The sequence below is a fragment of the Pelophylax lessonae genome, assembly GCF_965119305.1.
Source record: "Pelophylax lessonae genome assembly, chromosome: 3".
Lineage (NCBI taxonomy): Eukaryota > Metazoa > Chordata > Amphibia > Anura > Ranidae > Pelophylax > Pelophylax lessonae.
Window position 1 is genome coordinate 349000733 of NC_138770.1, and position 20194 is coordinate 349020926.

General features: G+C 42.7%; 1 protein-coding gene across 1 annotated transcript in view; it reads right to left on the bottom strand.

The window, feature by feature from the left end:
• Positions 1–8152: 8152 nt before the first annotated feature.
• Positions 8153–20194, bottom strand: part of SLC17A5 (solute carrier family 17 member 5) — a 101001-nt gene continuing 88959 nt past the window's right edge. The window contains exons 10-11 of the mRNA XM_082249918.1: positions 20038–20128; positions 8153–8537 (exon numbers count right to left, since the gene is read on the bottom strand). Of these exons, the coding sequence (XP_082106044.1) occupies positions 8400–8537; positions 20038–20128 (229 nt within the window). The 3' untranslated portion in view covers positions 8153–8399. The remainder of the gene's footprint in view (positions 8538–20037; positions 20129–20194) is intronic.

A 20194-nucleotide genomic window follows, 5' to 3' on the forward strand; every position in this document is an offset into this window, starting at 1 on the left:
ATTCCAATGTACTGTTTTATTGTCCTTTATTAAAGCGTTATTGCCCGAGGTTGCGTGCGCTTTTCTTTACAGATTTGAATTGTTTTGATCCGCCCCCCCCCCCCCCCCAGTGGAGTGAGAGAGGAGCAGCAGCAACCAGGACATTTCAGCCAAAAAAAAAAAAAAAAACATACAAACAAACAAAGGAGGTGAACACATGGACAGCGCCATGGGCTGGTGAAGTACTCCTCTTTGTACTTGTTGCATATCAGCATGTGCAGGATCTGTCCTTTTTGATTGTGATCTGTGGGTCCGACGGTCTAAATTGAGATTGCTCCCTGTGGAGACAGAGCGGCGGTCTGTCGTTGTAAACACGGCAGACCGCTGTTCTATCAGCAATGAACACAGGTCCCTGTGTTCATTCCATAAGCCCATCCCCCACACAGTTAGGAAGCACCCCCTAGGGACACATTTAACCCTTTGATCGCCCCTGGTGTTAACCCCATCCCTGCCAGTGTCATTAGTACTGTATCAGTGCATATTTTTAGCATTGATTACTGTAGTAATGTCACTGGTCCCCCCCAAAAATGTAAAAAAATAAAAATCGCAGAGGTGATCAAATACCACCAAAAGAAAGCTCTAATTGTGGGAGAAAAAGGACATCAATTTTATTTCGGTACAGTGTCACACGACCACGCAATTGTCAGTTAAAATAAAGCAGTGCCGCCTTGCAAAAAAATGGCCTGGTCATTAAGGGGGACAACCTTCCGGTCCAGAAGTAGTTCACTGAGTTCCTCCTGTCAAGCACTGTCATGCAACAGCTGAAGAGTCACACAGGTGTGAATGGGGATTAAATCATTTGGCAAGGAACCTTGCTGTACTGCTTTTAACCCTCAATGCTTCTTTTACGCAGACATAGGTCTAGCGTTGGATGGCAGAACAAAGATTGATGTATTTTTGAAAAAAAATGGTCATGGGAAAAAGGCATTTCTAATGGTTTCTAATATTTTTAGCCTGTGTATCTGTGACATTATTTAACTACTCATGAACTGCAGTAAAAATAAGAAATCCAAATGACCCCTTTGCTATTTCAGAAAAGGAGTCTCTACAAATCACCCCCTCCACATGATTTGCACCATCATCTCCTGGAGGGGTTGGGCACAAAGAAGCTTAGTATTCACACGCAGCAGGCTGGTGGTTTCTGAAGGGGGCTCTATTTGCCGTGCAGTAGTAATTTCTAACAGGGACAAATATGACTTGCTCATAGCCACAAGGATCCATCCTGAATGCATGGTGTGCTGGACAGGTATCCTGGATGGTAGATGTATTTTCACTTTTTTTTTTTAAAGTTTTGTCATAAATAAGCTGCTCCTATAATTTTGCCAGCTGTTTGGATAAATAGGGCTTAGCGTTTAAATGTAAAGCATGAATTTCCAGTTTACAGCATATTACTAAAACACCTTGTTCACCAAAACCCAAAACGACATACTAAATAGTCTCTCTGTTCGATGCAAACTAGGCAGTGAGGTCTTGTACATCCACCGCTTTTTTATTTTTATTGAATACATGTAAAAACGATACACACACCCATCTAGGAAAGCCCCAGGAGGCCAGTGGAATGTCATCAGGTTAATGGTGCACTGTGCATACAAAACACTGCAGTCACTGTACTCTGCACAGGGCAACAGGATGAAGTGTGCAGCGCTCAGACCAGATTTTTGCTTTACATGGTAAAACATGTTTTCCATAAGATATGGTCTAGGTGATTTCTGTGTTATCAGAAAAATATCTCTGCAGTTTCTAATAACCATATGTAATACAAACAATGACAACTGCAAAATGCGGTACAATTTCATTTGTTGAATTGTCAGTTTCCGAGATCTACAGCTGGGACCACAGTTCACAGCTTGTGGTTCTCACTGGTTATAAAACGTTGTATATGGTAGGTTTTGTGATAATACCCTAAAAGGCAATGAAGGTGAACCTTGGCACCCCAGATGTTTTGGAACTACGTTTTTCATGCTGCTCATGCACTCTGCAGTGTAGTTGAGCATCATGGGAAATGTAGCTCCAAAACAGATGGGGTGCCACTGCCAAGGTACATCATCACTGCCCTAAGGGCTCTTTCACACAGGCGGCCAGGGGGCAGTAAATGCCTGACATGGCTGTACATATGCCACAGCCGTGGCATTTTTTTTACTCGAGCTGCGGAGCTTGATGGGCAACACTGCCTGTCAAACTTGCCCGCTGAGTTCACTGGGAGCGCACTGCCAATGCTACATCAGCTTCTGTCCAACTGCCCCTCTAGAACCCACTGCATGCTACTCATTTTGTTTTAGCAGCAGAAAGTGTCCACTGTCAGATTCCATGTCCCAACGGGGAATTCCTTCATCCACCTTGCTTCTGGATGCAGTTGCATTGCTGCCCAATTAAAATCAGATTGAGTTTGTCAAGTGGCACACTCTGCACGCAGTGCCTTGGCCATGAAGTAGAGCATCAAAGCTGCGGCATGTGTAAAGCCCTGTCTGGCTGTATTGTTACAATGTGGGTGGGTAGCCAGGGGGCAGTAAAACAGCAGCCCAGCTGCCTGTGCCTTTTTTCTGCCCTCCCTAATCTGAGAGAGTTCCTACAGACACCATACTTTCTATTCTTACCTCATATACACTATATTACCAAAAGTATTGGGACAGCTGCCTTTACATGCACATAAACATTAATGGCATCACAGTCTTAGTCCATAGGATTCAATATTGAGTTGGCCCACCTTTTGCAGCTAGAACAGCTTCAACTGTTCTGGGAAGGCTGTCCACAATGTTTAGGAGTGTGTCTATGGGAATGTTTGACTATTCTTCCAGAAGCGCATTTGTGAGGTCAGGCACTGATGTTGGACGAGAAGGCCTGGCTTGCATCCTCCGCTCTAATTCATCCCAAAAGGTGTTTTATCGGGTTGAGGTCAGGACTCTGTGCAGGCCAGTCAAGTTCCTCCACCCCAGGTCAGGATTCTGTGCAGGCCAGTCAAGTTCCTCCACCCCAAACTCCCTCATCCATGTCTTTATGGACCTTACATTATAACAGGTTTGGATCTTAGAACCAAATTACACAGGTTACTTTCACATGCATGAGCAACATGAATAATAAAAAAAATTATGACCTGTGAGTTGAGAATCTTCATTTAATACATTTCCCATTTTTATGTTAAATACCCAATCATGTGCAGATGAAATAAAGCAAGAATTTGCATCACACATGAATGGATAATTGGTAGGCAGTTGTTATCCTCCTTTTCTATGTCCACAACTTTTTTTTGTTTTGGATACAGTAGGAAACTGGTAAAGCCTGTCAGGGTTTATTGCACCTACTGTGCAGCTGGCCATACATGGCTCAGGTTTTTTTTTTGTTCAGCCAGCGGACTGGAATAAAACTAAACTGATTCCCCCATCCACACATACAATGGTGCACTATGCTGTATTCTGATAGCAGGGAGACTTCTCCTTTGTCAGAATACACATATAGCTGCTGATCGATTAGCTTTTACTTCAACAAGGGCAACAGAAGTTGATGGATCGATACATCGACTTCTGTCGAATGGCAATAGCCACACATGGATCCAAATTCAGCCCGCCGGTCCCTGAATTGAAATTTCAATCCATCTTTGGTCATCGTTAGAGAGATTTCTTCTCCCTCCTCTTCTGTTCCGAGGTAACAATAAAAATGGTGACAAAGGGTTCTAGCATATCTACTAAAAAAAAATCTGACGCATCCTTTCACTTTGGTAAAAAGGTTGCCCCAGGAATAAAAAGTAGCAGACATCTATCCTATGGAGTCTCAGACAGCAGAAAAAAACTGACAGTTCTACCCCACTCTAACCAAAAAGGAAAAAAATGTTGGCTATACTTGAAAGCCCATCTCCAGGATACAAATAAACACCCTTGAAGCAGGGACTCCTGCACTGGAGGGATTACTAGGGATGAGGAAAAAGGTGTAACATTTACCTTACTCCTTGCTCTGGCAGGTTCCAGTACTCTCCTCTGGCTTGTAGAGGGGTCCCTGTGTGTACAATACAGAGCTACTGGCCCTGTACTGTACTGATGATACATTTGTGCAACAATGGCCCAGAGGGCCTTATAGGAAAGGCTTTGGGGTACAAGTTGCATTAGATTCTTTTCATTTTCCCCCATTTTTTTTTTTTTGTAATTCCTGCAGTTGGGCTTTAAAAATTTCTCAGGTGGTTTATACCTAAATCTGGGTACACATGGATTGAAAATTGGAAGGTCTATCGTGGCCTGACTGAATTCCGATTTATGTGCAGCCCTCCCATTTTCATAGGTCCTGTGTAACAGTCTTGCTGGAAAACCTTCTTCGATCAACAGCTTGCAGCCAATCAGCTGCAGTACTGATTAGTGTATTCTGGTAGTGGGGAGTACCTGATGTCAGAATACAATAGCACTGAAGGGAGGATTCCTGCATTCCCTTTATTGTGTGCATGCAGGAATCTAAGGTGTTTTTTTTTTCTCTTTTAGTCCACTGGTTGAGAAAAACAAAAACAAAAAAACAGTGTTTACCCAGCATTACTGCTACAAGAAACTTTGTGGTCTTGGTGATGTGTAAAAACACTACACATTTTTATTAAATCGCTGTCTTTTTTGCTATGTTCCATAGTGATTGGTACCAATTATTTTCACATTTTTTTTAAACACCATGAAAAACGAGTCAATTATTTATTTTAGAAATGTTTATTACATTTTAGTGTCATTCTGAATCTTTCTGCAAACAGTAAAACAAAAATAATTAGCAACTGTACAAATGAATCTGGCGGTTTTTAGTGAACATTTTCACACCACTATATTGCAGATCAGAAAGGTACACTATAATGTACTGCATGATTACACTGCCACCTTGTGGCAGAATTGCAGATTATGGCTTGCGTATAATAACCAGTCTATAGGTAATTTAGCACTTGCTTGGATTGCTCCACTGAACAAGGAGCAAGCCCATAGTAAGGATTTCATATTAGTTTAGTCATCAGGTTATTGTACTGATAAATTTAATTTGACACACAGTAAAATGTACACTTTGGTTCACTCCTACAATAACAATGGTATATTGTGATTTTAAACAAATATCGCCCAAAATGCTATTTATTATTATTTTACCGATGCATTTTATTTTGTTTCAAGTTATGGTATTAATGTATGTTAGTAAAGATGGTATGGAAAGAAAGATGGTATTTAAATGATTAATTGCCATAAGTCAACAAATACTAAGACATTCTTTGGAATTACGACGTGCCTCCACACAACAAATGTCCGTGCGAGCGACTCATTCATGTATCTGTTGTAGAGTGGTACATGAAACTGGGGCACACACTATGTGCGGAGGTGAACTGGGACAGAAATGTCCATACGGACACTCCAGACCCCAGGCAACTGCACTTTCTCCCTACCACTGCAGTGGCAGGGAGTTTTGTATCTGGAGGGGTGGAATAGGGATTCAGAGACAATAGTTCCCCATAGGGACTGCTCCTCCTGTGATTGACAGCAATCAGTGGGTGGATCCTTAGCCAATAGAAAGCCTGCTATTGGCTACAGAATCCACCCACTGCCTGCCATCAATTATGAGGAGTGAAGGGACATGTTGGGGAACTTTTGTCTGGGCTTCCCTGTCAGGCTCGGTCTACTGTAGCATTACTGGCTGCTAGGAAGCCATCCAATGTAAATCCGACAGCGTCCTTAATGGGCAAGTTCACCTTTTAAAAAAAATGATTGCACATCTTTTTGCAGGTTAAAAAAAAGTGCATTTATTTATTAAATCAGCAGATCACGGGTGCAATCTCAGGCTCCTGCAGACTGTGTAGCTGTCTGCCCATACATCGTACGGGAAGGCAGTTGCTGAATGGCAAGAAGATTTAATTAACTACCTAGATTTCTCATCAGCGCCCTGGTAGTTCATTAAGAATCACAAGCTGTCAGCCACAATGCCAGATGTAGTTCTCCCATTCACAAAACAATTTTTAAATTGTGACAGCAGGTGCAGGGAAAAGATCCCAGGCCTGCTGTCACAACGGGGGCTTAGGGAGGAGCGGAGGCTGGTCAGTTAGTAACATGTTACACACTAACTAGGGAGTGTAACATTTTATGAAAGGTGAACCTACTCTTTAACAATCAGTGACAGCAAGTATGCTGCCGTAATGCACTCTGTCAGTCTCTGAAAGCCAACTTAGCGTAGGCCTTACCTCTAGTTTTGAAAAGTGATGCAACAAGGAACCAAATTAATCTGCCACACGTCAGTAAAAGTTAAAGAAAGGGATATTTAATCTGGTGCAGGCCATTTTAAAGGGCCAATGAGCCAGAAAAGTGTAGATAGAGATTTACTGAATTCCTCTGAATGTCTGGTTACTGCTAGCCCCCAACCTCCTCAATAAAAAAAAGGCACATTTAAAGCTAAAACCCCCACAGCCAAACAAAACTTTACACCAGGTTTTCAGCATATGCTGACCTAGGCAAGGGTGATGTCATTAAGTTTTTTTCTAGAAAGGCTGAGAATCCCACATCTGCACACCATAGGAGTGCATGTACACAGCATTAGGGATTCTTAGCCTTCTCAGGATCTCACGAAGAAAATACATAGTGATGTCCCCCTCATCTAACAAAATATGCCAGACCAGGGTGAGAGGTATTTTATTTTTCATTTTGTCTTGTAAATAAAGCACCAAATAAAACTGACATTTTACCAAGACTGAACACAACTTGGCCCAACTGGGGTGTCTATTATATTAGAGGCACTTCATATGCTTGCAGGGTATTTTCCATATCCTTCATTGTCTGTTAAAAATTGTGTTTCTAATACTGTACATAGTCTTTGAGAAAAACAAAATATCTGGTATTATACAATGTCCTGAAAGAAATACATAAAAATATTTGCAACATTAGCTAGCATATAAATATGCTTATATATGGATGTAAACCAATGTGTGCATTTCTTCCTTAACATTTAGTCGCACACAATTTTACAGCATGTGAAAAAGAGAAGACGCGGTTTTAGCCATAGTTTGCCATTGCTGCCTTTATGACCACACAACAATGTCCACAAAAATGTGTGTGGATTATAAATAAAGTTTCAGTAAATTAACAAATTGTCATATCAGGTTGCTTTATATAGATAGTCATAGACTTTAACTACACAACTACAGATAACAAATTCCCTTTACTCCACATCATAATGAATCATTCTAGAAGTCAGTCATACTGGATGGATTGCACGATAAAAAAAGTTTAAGGCACTTAAGAAATAAGCAAGCATGACATATTTGGAACAGGAAACTGCACATTAACTTCCTGTACACACAAATATATATGAAAATGCTGAGAAAGACACAAACACTAGAGCGGAATGCTGAACACACACATATTCCCTTATAAATGTTTCCACACCTTTCACTGAAGCCAGGTCTTCCTGAGATAGTTGCATTGCACATAGATTTATTAAAGGGAATGTATAGTAATTTCAAGGCTTTCCTAGATAAACATGTAGATTCGGATTATCATTAACGGGTAATTATGAATCAATTCATATTAAGGTTTGGGTTTATTTATATTATATATTTATATGTACACAAGGCAGCCATCTGATATATACAGGCCCTGCTTGCAGTGCTATATAATGGTTTTGCTTTACTGCTCCTTCTCATAAAGCAAATGTAGGAGTCAGCTCACTCACTGAATTTTCTATGGGGCGAACACCTTATCTTAATTATTAAATCTATAACAGATCTCTATATGTAATACAGTAACATGATTAGAATGAAAAATTACTTTAAAGTGACACTAAAGCATATCCTTATTTTTCAAAAATAATTCATGAGCATTCACTACCTAATGGCCATGTAATTATTTTTCACTAAATAGTTTTACTGCGTTTTTCTATCTCCTTGTAACATTTTCCATGATCTCCTAAACCACTCCTTTCCCCCCCTTAACTTCCATCTGTTTGAAAGGAGCAATGCACGTTAATTGCAGTCATATGCACTGCTCTATGCACAATATAAATCCCATAGTTCAGGTTGGGTCTGAGAGAGTGGCTATGCTCTTACTTAGTAGGAACGTGGAATGCAGCCAGGAACTCAGATCACAGCACCAAAAAGAAAAACAAAATTGGAGGAGGCTAAGAGCAATAGCAAGCAGTTGTCGGAATTAAGAATACATTCTTGAATAGGAAAAACTTTTTTAAATCAGATTCAGATTTTAGTGTCACTTAAAAGGTAAATCATGAGCTCACTGAAAATACACTATACCTTCCCTTTAACTCCATAAGGCTCCATCCTGAATTTCAAATGTAATACAAATATTGAAAATAAAGTACTAAATGTCTATATGAATGACATTTCAAGGCATCTTGTGTATGTAAAGTGTCAGTGCTTGTTTTCAGCCTCCCTGGGCTTTATTAGTCCTCACAGCCCAATCTTGTACTGTACCGCTGGCAAATGCTGCAAAGAACAGCGCTCCAAATAAGTTAATGGCAGCAGCAATGTAGAAGACGATTTGCCACTGTTCCACAGTGTTCTGTAGATGAAAAGGAAACAAGTGATTACATTCATAGAATACTAATGCTGACAATACACACACCTACAAAGCAGCTTACAGGCAATTTCAAGCGGCTTTCAATCACAAAAACCAAAAGGGTCAAGGCAACCTCCCACAACTTTTTCAATGTGTTGATAGACTATTGGTAGTGGGTTGCATTTGTTCAGTTGTATAAAGTAGGTTGGGAAACAAAAATCACTATGTCACGCAATGGTTTTTGGCCTTTTTTTCTGGGTTGAGTTTGCAGAAGGGGTGATGCTGCATTTCACGTTACCTCCTATGTAATGCATGTAGAGATGCTGGGACTACATTTCCCAGCACTCCTTCCTCTCACCATATCTGGTATTTGCATAAAAGGGCGTGTATGCAGGAGAGCATTTCTATAGTCAGTGCAATAGAAATCAGATATAACTGTGCTCAAATCCCAATAGCTTTTACATGTATATAATTCTTTAGGTGCTAAAGAGGTGTGATCACATGTTAACACTAAACATTCTAGATGGACCCTCTGCACACTGCTATATATCCTTTCTAGCAAACTTTGTAAAAATCAAATCTTGGTCACATCCTTTATTTGGCTGAAGGTCATCGCGTTCCTCTGAGAATGATAGCGGTCCATTCTTTGTGTCTGTGTTGGCTGTAGGACTAAAAATTCACAGATGAACTCGCTGCACACTGCTATATACCCTTTCTAGCAAACTTTGCAAAAAAAACAAAAAAAAAAAAACAGGGATTTTTTTGTTAACATATTACAATACATGTTTAAGCAGGACGACTGTGGCAAAGTAATCCTGCTATTGCCAGTCCTACTCTGCAAAATGCAAATGATCCAGTGGATATTATTCTGACTCCAATTGTTATAATAGTGACTTATGCCTTGCTGATGAGACCTATTGCTGGCCTGTAGAAGCAGATACAATCACCGCGGACAATAGTTATCAGATAGCTAAAGCTCACTAAACACCGTTTCTATCCATCCACGTAGGTTTTATTGCAAGCAGTAGGTAATGGTATAGCAGACAACAAAATGTGGCAGATGATTAAAGATGGTATCTGCAGGTCACAACATGGTAATGTATTCCCGGAAGTGAGCAGATTGTATAAAAGGCCTAGACAGATGTGGCCATCTCTATCCTCACAAGCATAAAGATGCAGGAACAGGAAATGCATCATAAATGGGAGGGGACAGGAAGGAACACAGAAGGGAAGACAGAAAGGCAAGTGCAACAACCGAAATAATCACAAGATGGCAGTATAATAACCAATTATATAGACATTACCATAACTCTGCATTATATTATATCTTACATACTGGTTAACAGCACAGATATGGTGCCAATATGGGGCAGATAGACAAGTTATAGGTAAGCTACAATGTTCAGGCCTGGCCACTGACCTGGGAAGACATAGAATCCCTGTTTTTTGGCAAAGCCTGCTAGAAAGGGTAAATAGCAGTGTGCAGAGGGTTTATCCAGGATCTTTAGGGTTAACATGTGGTCACACTCCTTTAGCACCTGATGGATTATATATGTGTAGAATCTATTGGGATCTGAGCACAGGTATATCTTATTTCTATTTCTTCGCAGGTCATTGACCAGACCTGAACCTTGTAGCTCTCCTACAACTTGTGTCTATTTATCTGCCCCATATTGGCACCATATACACTGGAGCATTTGCCATTTACAGAGTAGAGTAGGACTGGCAAAAGAGGGATTACTTTGACGTAATCAGCCAGCTTAAACATGCATTGTAATATACGTGAAGAAAAACCTGTTTTTTTTGCAAAGTTTGCAAGAAAGGGTATATAGCAGTGTGCAGAGGGTTCATCCAGAATTTTTAGTGCTATAACCAATGTGAACGCAAAGAATGGACTGGTAATAATATCACTATCATTCCCAGAAGAAGATGATCATCTTCAGTCAAATAAAGGATGTGACTTAAGGCTGACTGGTCTAGCAGGATCACCAGGTATTTTGAGGGCTTTGCAGGAAAAGTAAAAAACTATTTGAAAAAACCATGACGACAGAAATATTTTACTTTCGACAGTGAAGTCCAACCACTTTTGGTTTTGTTCTCTACACCTTTTATTTTTGCACATTATAAAATGAAAGTGTGAACGCAGATTATAAATGAGCAAGGATCAAGATGCACTTTATAAAAATAAAACACATATTTCTTCTATTAGAAGCTCAGTAAAATCCGGTTAATAGAACTGTTCAAGTATGTCATATGTGCTTTGAACAGCTATCCAGCTATCCACTTGTTTCGGTGCCACATACAGACTTCAGAAAGGAACTGTAAAGCTGCTTGTAGAATATATAGGAGAACTGAATTTATTTAGAGCACTCTTGTGTTTTTTTTAATAATGCAGACATACATTGTCAGTTGCTATTTAGCAAGGTAACTTATTATGAAGAGAGTGGGGTGGAATGATACTTATAGTCTCAATATAGTCTGATATTTTATATGAAGCTAAAGACCAACTTATTCCATAGTGGAACTGTACATGAGTTGAAGATTCGATCTTTTACAACTTGGAGACACTTGCATCTGAAGTTTATTCTGCTTACAGTGGGTATAAAAAAAAAAAAATCACCCCCTTTAAAGTAATAACGTTTTATTGCTTTGCAGCCTGAATTTACTGAATTTGCAACCTAAAGGTGTATAATAGTTGTTCTATAATCCAAGTGAAAGATATAACACCAACACGTCAGAAGAAAAAAAACGTCAAAAACAGAATCACTGAGTTGGAAAAAGGATCACCCCCCTTATGTCAGTATTTTGTTGAGCTACTTTTTGCTTTAATTACAGCCTTTAGTCTGTTGGGATATGTCTCTACTAACTTTCCACATCTAGACTTTGCAATATTTGCCCACTCTTCTTTGCAGAACTGCTCAAATTCAAGTACATTTGATGGTGACCATTTGTGGACTGCAGTCTTCAAGTTATTCCACAGATTTTCAATAGGGTTCAAGTCTCGGTTCTGACTAGGCAATGCAATGCATTCACCTTTTTTACCTTCAACCACTGTGTGGTCATTTTGTTGTGTGCTTTGGGTCATTGTCATGTTGGAAGGAAAAACCTTCTTCCCATTGACAACTTTCTGGCAGAGGGCATCAGATTTTTCTCAAGAGTTTGACTGTATTTTGGCCCATCTATTTTTCTTCTATCCTGACAAGTGCTCCAGTCTCTGCTGCAGAAACATTCCTTTAACAGGATATTACAACCTCCACGCTTTACTGTAGGAATAGTGTTATTTGGATGGTGAGCTGTATTAGATTTCCGCAGGACATAATTTGGTGTTAAGGCCAAATAATTCAGTTTTAAGCTCATCTGACCACAACACCTTTTTCCATGCGGCCTCAGAATATTTCAGGTCAGTTTAGGGTGGTCAGATGAGACTAAAATTGAATTTACTTTGTTGTTTAAAGTTGCACTAGTAAATACAGCTGCGTAAAACAAAAACGGTGTCTGTTTATTTCAGGCTGCAAAGCAACAAAATGTGATTGTTTTAAAGAAGGGAGGGGGTATTCTTTTCTATACCCATTATATATTTTGCTTTCACTGGTTCCTTTTCTTTTTTCCTGTGCTTTTCTATGCAATACAGGCAGGATTATGGATGATGCTGAGCCTCAATTAGTGAAAGAAATGAAATTTAGTGAATGAAAGTGAGAGTACAGGGAGGACGGGGAAGAAAGACCTAGATGATGCTAGACGCCTGAGAGAAACCTATATAGCTGTGCAATACTGAAGGTAAAGCTGGAGTTGTGCTTTCAAATTATATATTATATTTAACAAAAATTATAAAATGCAACACTTTTTGCCCCCATTTTTCACAAGCTTAACTTGGTCTTTTTCTATGTACACGAAAAGCCTATTTCTCTCAAATATTGTTCACAAATCTGGCTAAATCTGTGTTAGTGAGCACTTCTCCTTTGCTGAGATAATCCATCCACCTCTCAGGTGTGGCTGGTCACAATGAAATCTCTCTCTCTCTCTCGCTCTCTCCACACAAACGTACATACATTCAGTATATAGCCTATATATAACATTGCTTGCTTAACCCCATCAGTAAAGCCCCAGAACTAACCGATGCGGCCATTAGCTGGGCATGAAGACAAGTGAAGCCAAGATGGCCGCCACTTGACTATGCCCTTGGAGGACCGGTTCCCAGGCCACAGTAAACAATTATTATTATTTTTTTTTTTTAAGTAAAAGACTTTTGCTTTTAAAAGGTAAATAACAGATTTGGGGTCTTAACTGTCAGGGATGTTACATTCTTTGTAATCGGAATAAAAGTGGTAAAATAAGGGACAGTGTAAAAATATAAAAAGTTAAATAAATAGGAAAAATTTGTTTTAAAAGCACCCCATCCCTCTGTGCTTGTGCGCGGAAGCGAATATAATATATTTTTTCACACAAATAGAGCTTTCTTTTTATGAAATGTAATCACTACTGGGTTTATTTTTTGCTAAATACACAGAAAGACTGAAAATTAAAAAAAAAAAATAAAAAATAAAAACACCAAAAAACTTTTATAAAATTTAGCAAACAGGTAATTTTTCTCTTTTACTGATGTGCACTGATGAGGCTGTGATGATGGGCACTAATTGTTATGGATAAGCTGCACTGATGGGTTTGGATAGGTAACAGTGATGAGAAGGCATCGATTGGGCAGAACTGGTGGGCGTTCACTCATAATCTGTGCCCTGATTATCGGCTTTCTCCTCCGGCAATGGTTTACCTCCATGATCAGCTGTGTTTGGACACAGCTGATCACATGTTAAAGAGCCACTGATTGGCTCTTTACCTCTATCTGTGACCAGCAGTATTCAGAGGACACTAAGAGCAGCGAGCGTGATCACGGGATGCCATCATATATGACGGCGTTCCAGAATTAGATAACCGTCATTCGGCTATAGTGCGGTCGACAAGTGGTTATGAACTGTAGTTTGTTACCATTCCACGAGCCAGCGCAATTTTAAATGACATGTTAGGTATCTATTTACTCAGCGTAACATCTTCTTTCACATTATACAAAAACTTGGGGCAAATAATGGAATTTTTGACATACCGTAAAATCTATTTCTCTGATGTTCATTGATGGGACACAGCTCCTGATTTTCATAGCCATTGGGTTATACTGCCCCCTACAGGAGTAGGACACTAGGCAGAAAAATAATCTGACTATGCCTATGGGCAATCCCAGGGGCTATACTCCCTCTCTCTCTGCTATAGGTACTCAGTTTAGTTACAAGCAGTGTCAGAAGAATTACAACTCCACAAAGGGGTGGGTGCTGTGTCCGTCAAACATCAGAGAAATGGATTTTAAGTCAAAAGTCCCATTTTCTTTCACTCATTGACGGATACAACTCCTGATCTTCAAAACCGTTGGGACGTCCCAAAGCAGTGTTAAACATGAGGGGTGGGAACAGCAAAAAAAATTCACAAGGCTAAACAGTAGCCAACCAGGCAACAGGAGCGCAACCCAAACAACTGAAGCCCACCTGAAAAGAAAAAAAAAAAAAAAAAATCACCCTCAAAGGGGATCAGGTCCTCTAAACAGCAGCCTGCAAAACCTTACGGCCAAAAGAAGCATCCGCAGATGGCAACACATCCACTTTATAAAATTTTGTGAAAGTGTGCACCGATGACCAGTGGTGGCTGCCTTGCAAACCTGCATCACTGATGCCTGTTGACAGAAGGCCCAGGAGGCGCCCGACTAGAGTGCACCTTGACAGGGAAAGGAGGAACCTGACCCCTGATGGAATAGTCCTGAATAAGCATCTGTCTGATCCATCTGTAAATGGTCGCAGAGGAAGCAGACAACATTTTCCGAGGCCCAACCGTAAGCAAAAAATAGTGAGTCTGGCTTCCTAAAAGACTTTGTAGCTGCCAGATACACACTAATTGCCCGGTCCACATCCAAGGCATGCAAGGCAATTTTCTTTGGATGTTTAGGACTGGGACACAGGGGAGGCAACACAATGTCTTCATTCAAGAAAATCAGAGACAATGTAAGTAAGGGAATCTCCCGAAGATTCTCAACGTGAGGCTTCTGCAGGACCGAAAGCACCAAATTGAGGTCCCAAGGCGGCAACGGGGACCGCACTGGAGGAATCAAATTTCAGACACCCTGAAGAAAGGTCGTTGGAAGAAGACCGCCAAAGCCAACACCTGGTCCTTGATGGTACTCAAGGCCAATTTCTATTCAACTCCCCTTTAAGGAAGGTCAAGATCCGAGCTACTGAGAAAGAGCGAGGATTAACAGCGTAGGAATCACCGACTCAGATAAACCTCTATCCTTCAGCACCTGGCGCTTAACAGCCAACCTGTCAAAGCCAGCAACTGTAAAGCAGGATGGAGGATTGGTCCTTGGGATAGCAGACCCTCCCTGAGAGGAAGCCTCCAAGGAACGTTGGTGACCAGCCGCACCAGATTAGAGTACCAAACTCGGCAAGGCCGGTCTGGAGCCACTAAGATGACCGGAATCGCTTCTGCCTCGATCCTGGGTAGAAGTCTTGGCAGAAGCTTGAGAGGAGGAAAGGCATAAATCAGACGATACTGACCCCACGGAGCCACCAGCGCGTCTGTGGTGTCTGCCAGAGGATCCTGTGACCGAGCCAGAAACCTCTGCACCTTTCTGTTGAACCGAGAGGCAAACAGATTCACCTCGGGGATGCCCCCCTGAAGACACAACTGATGAAACCCCACCGGATGAAGGAACCACTCCCCTTGATCCAATGCCTGCCAACTGAAGTAATCCAACTGCCAATTTTCCACCCTGGGAATGTGTACAGCGGAACGAACCATTCTGCCCACCTTAGAATGCCCGCTACCTCCAGAGCAGCCAGGACACTTCTTGTGGTTGACATGAGCCACGGCCGTGGCATTGTCCGATTGAATGTGCACTGGACATCCCTGAAGACGATCCGTCAAATGGTCCAGACACAGTCTGATCGCTCAGAGTTCCAATACATTGATCGGAAGTCTGGACTCTTCCAGTGTCCAGATCCCTTGAACAGAATGTTTGCCGAGGACGCCTCCCTAGCTGGACAGGCTGGCATCCTTGGTGATCACTGTCCAATACAAGGGAAGGAAGGATTTTCCCAGACGAAGTGCCGGAGAACAAAGCTACCATATCAGGGACTCCTTTGTTCCTTGGGTTTGGTTGTCCAGAGACTGCGAAGTCTTGTCCCATTTGGCCAGAATCTCCCTGTGCAGGGACCTCATATGGAACTGTGCAAACGGAACTGCCTCAAAACAGGCCCAGCACCCTCATGCAAGTCCGAAGGGATGACCATCTGCTGGACAGCAATAGGAGCATTGCAGCCTGCAGTTTCTGGAGTTTGTCCAGAGGAAGGCGCACTCTGGCCATGGCCAAGACCAGAGTTAGACCCAGATAGTCCAGCTTTGTGGAGGGAACCAGAACAGACTTCTGAAAATTCAGAAACCAGCAAAACTCCCGCAGAGTTCGTATGGTGATTTCCAGGTTGTCCACCAGAGCAGGAGGAGACTCCGCTCGCAGAAAGAGGTCGTCCAAGTAGCTCAGAACCGCGATCCCCCATTGGCGTAACAAAGCTAGCACCGGGCGAACACTTTTGTGAAGACCCGAGGAGCAGAGGCGAGACCAAAGGGCAACACCACAATCTGATAATGCTCCTCCCCCAATGCAAAGTGGGGGAAACACTGGTGACCGGTACATATTGGAAAGTAAAAGGACGCATCCTTGATGTCGATAGAGGCAAGAAAATCCCCCTGATGAAGGAATGCCACCACCAGGCGAATGGACTCCATTCTGAATTTCTGGACCCGCACAAAGTAGTTCAGCGCCTTGAGGTCCAGGATTGGATGCACCTTGCCTTCCTTCCTGGGAACTGTAAACAGGTTTGAGTAAAAATCCTGAAAAAGTTCCGAAGTGGGAAACGGGACAATAAACCCTTGAAGCAACAGGTCTTGTACCGCCCCAAAACAGACCATGTAAGCGGTTCGGGAACAGGCGCAAGTTGGAAGGAAAGAACCTTGCCGGGGGACAAGAGCGAAAACTCGATCTTGTAGCCGGACCAAATTACCATGGATCTGGGAACCAGTGAAGACATCCCCCCCCACCCCCCCGCTACGGGTGAGGGCGCACCTTTATGCTGAAGGAACCTTGTCTGTGGGTCTGGAGAAGCCTACTCTTGGCTTGCCAGACCAGGTTAGTTTGGATCCTCGAGGGGAGGCCATGAAAGGCTACGAGCCCTTGTCAGTCGACCCTGAGAGACGAAAAAAACTTCTTTAGGAGCAGAGAAGGAGGGCCCACATCTATGATGAGGTTCCATGCCCTTTTAGTAGCCTGCAGCAGAAAGGTAGCCGTTCTCCCTCCAGGTCACTGCATAAAAGCTTAGCCCACTCGGTCAGACTTTGCGATGGCAATGGTGAATATCGGCCTCTGTGCCGAACCAGCCAGAGTGTACTTATTGCAGCCACAACCTCCGCCTTTCTATCAGCCGGATCCTTAACTTAAAGGCCATGAGACTCGTCAACCGGAATCCTAGTTGCCTTGTTCAATCTGGAAACTGGAGGGTCCACCACCAGTGGAACAGTCCACTTTCTAATAAAGGGACTCCTCATATGGGTAAAACCTAGAAAATCGCTTAAGGTCGTCCCCACTCTTTAGCGACAATTTTGTCAAAATAGGCGCTGAAAGGAAACACCTTTGCTGCTCTGGATGGCTTGTGAGTGCCAAAGGGAACCTGCACCTCCTTCGCAGCCGTGTCCTCCATCTATAAAGTGTAACACACAGATTCAATCAGTGCTTCCACCAGCTTCTTTTCCTGCATGGCTGCAGATGTGGAGGAAGCATCCACACTATCAGAGGATTCCGGGTGCGTGGTTGCAGACCCAGCATGGTGACCCACGCCTGAATCAGATTCAGGATCTGATGAAACAGATTAGGCGGGGGAAGGCGGGGGTGATTTTTGCTAGCCCGTCCCCCGAAAGCCACCTCCACCGCAGACATAAAGGACTCCAGGACCACCAACAGTGCATCGATGGATGGTCGGGACCTGGAGGGCCCTACAGCCTTAGAGAGGGGTTCAGGTGGGAAGATGTGCATTAAAAAGACTCCATGAGTCACCAGGGGGACCCCACAAAAAGTGTAAAACACTGCAAAGGGAAAACCCTCACCGCGCTGGCAGCACTACCCGGTTGCCAGGTACCCGCACCAAGCGATCCCCAGCAGAGAGGGAGAGAACCCCACCAGACTCCTCACCCAGCAGATACAGGCACCTGCAGCCATCAGGATAAACTGCACTCCAAATGTAGCGATCAGGAAGTGAAAAGATCTAGGAGTCAGTACCAGGAGATGAGATGAGGGGCTCCCACCGCTGAAATCGTCACCCACAGGGCTCCACTGTCATGGCCGCCGCTATTTTCAATGGCAAACCACTGCAAAATGGCCCCCCGGACAACACAAACATGGGCGCCGTGCATAGAAACACACTGGCTACAGCAAAATGGCGGCACCCCCCAAACAGACATTACATGTATGGCCATCCCCTGGGGGGGGGTAGCTAGATGTGGGTAAATGGGGGGTGATCCCAGGGGGACCCCGAAAAATGAGGGGTGACGTTATGCGGTAAGGAGGGAAACCCGGGGGGTTTGACCGTCCCAGGGAGGGGCCCACGTCCACCCCAAAAGTCCACCAGGCAAAGTGGAGGGGACACTACATACCACACCATGGAAATCGGGTAGGTACCACTCCAGGCAGACTACCGCACCATCAGAATGGGGGTGCTTTGGGCCTCATCCAATGGGACTATGTCATTACCGACCTAGCTCAGGGGTGAGGTTGGGTCGCGCTCGCTGGCCAGACTGGGAAACCATAAGGATTCTAGGATATCCAGTCCGACGCCCACTTCGGCAGTTGATTGTAGTTCTTACAGGAAGAGAAAATAATAAAAAGGAGGAAAAAACTCAATTTAAGAAGGTAAAAATGCCAGGACCAGAGATCCCAGCAAGGAACTAGGTCCTTACTCCTGACTAGGCAGAAAAAAACTGAATGCCTAGAGTGGGAAGTGGGAGTATATCCCATGGGACTGCCTTCTAGGCGTGGTAAAGTTTTTTCCCTCTCGAGTGTCCTCCTCTTGTGGGGGCAGCAGAACCCAATGTGTCCGTCAATGAAAGTGTGTTTTGTTTTTAAAAAAATTAAAGTGTATTTTTTCCCAAAAAATTGCCTTTAAAAGTCCACTGCGCAAATACTGTGTGACATATAATATGGCAACAATTGCCATTTTACTCTCAAGGGTCTCTGCTAAAAAAAAAAAAATTATATTATATATATATAATGTTTGGGGGGGGGGGGGGGTCATAAGTAATTCTTTAGCAAAAAATACTAAAACGTTTAGGCAAAAGTTCCAGAAAAGGCCGGGACTTCAAGTGGTTAATTGGCTTTGGCCAAATTTTTAGAAAGATGACACAGTAACATTAGCACATCTCACAAATGTGCTCTGGGAAAAAGACTGAAGTCTCTACAGGCCATGGCCAGAGATGTAGGTTTCAATACTGTAATGTTCTATCGTATGTTTCAATACTGTAATGTACTATCTGTTGTAACTTGCACTGATGTGTCAGCAGGCTATATTTAATCCCCAGGCTTCTCGAGGCACACCTGAATACTCCCTTTAATATAAGCTCCTTAACAAGTGTCATTTTATTATTATAATGACAGCTAAAGCTAGAATGCACCATTGGCTGTTTGCTTCACATGAAGAGCTAACTTTTAACTTTACAGATCAACAAAGGAGAGAAAGAATAATATAAATTCCATACTCCTACAAAGCTAAATTATTTTGCAGGATTTACCCATAAAAAAAATCGATAGATTAATAGGAGAAAGTAATTAAAAAACAATACGGAAATTATGATGCTTGGTGCTGTCCTATCTAAACCCTGTGTGCGTTCGGGGACCTGCACATCATATTGGGACCCTGTCTTTGCAGCCGCATGCGCTATTAGACTTCTATGGGCTGTCAGCATGGGGATGCACACAACACCTGTGCATCTTGTGCCGGTAAAACAGACCTACACGTGGTACGCAATCAAGCACCCCAAGTGAATGGACCCTTACTCTCCACCAGCTATCTGTTCAGTGTGAACAGGCCCTTACACAAACTAGGGAATTAACCAAGCTCCCAGGGCTATTATAATGGTGCAGTAAACTGTCAGGAGTAGCACGCACTACATTACCTAAGCACATACACCTGATTCAAGATCTATCTGCACCACCTGCGCTAGTTTCTATTTCATATTGAAATATATAATGGTGCAGGGTCTTCACCCAATTCCATATGGAAAACTGTTACAGATTCCTGCCAGGTATGTCCTGGCATACAGGATGTGTGCTGTTATCAGTCAGCTTTCAACCCTCTCTGCCTGTGCAGTGCAATGCGCTCCCCCCCCCCCCATTATCCACGCAATATTTCCCAATGACACTTACTTCATGTGTTAAACTTTTGGCAATGACTGGCCCGACCATGCCAGGAATTGTGGCAAATGTGTTTGTGATTCCAAGCAGCAGTCCTGCAAATCTGTAACACAGGACATACATTAGGTCAAATAATTTCAGTTGAACAGATAAATCACATAACTGCACA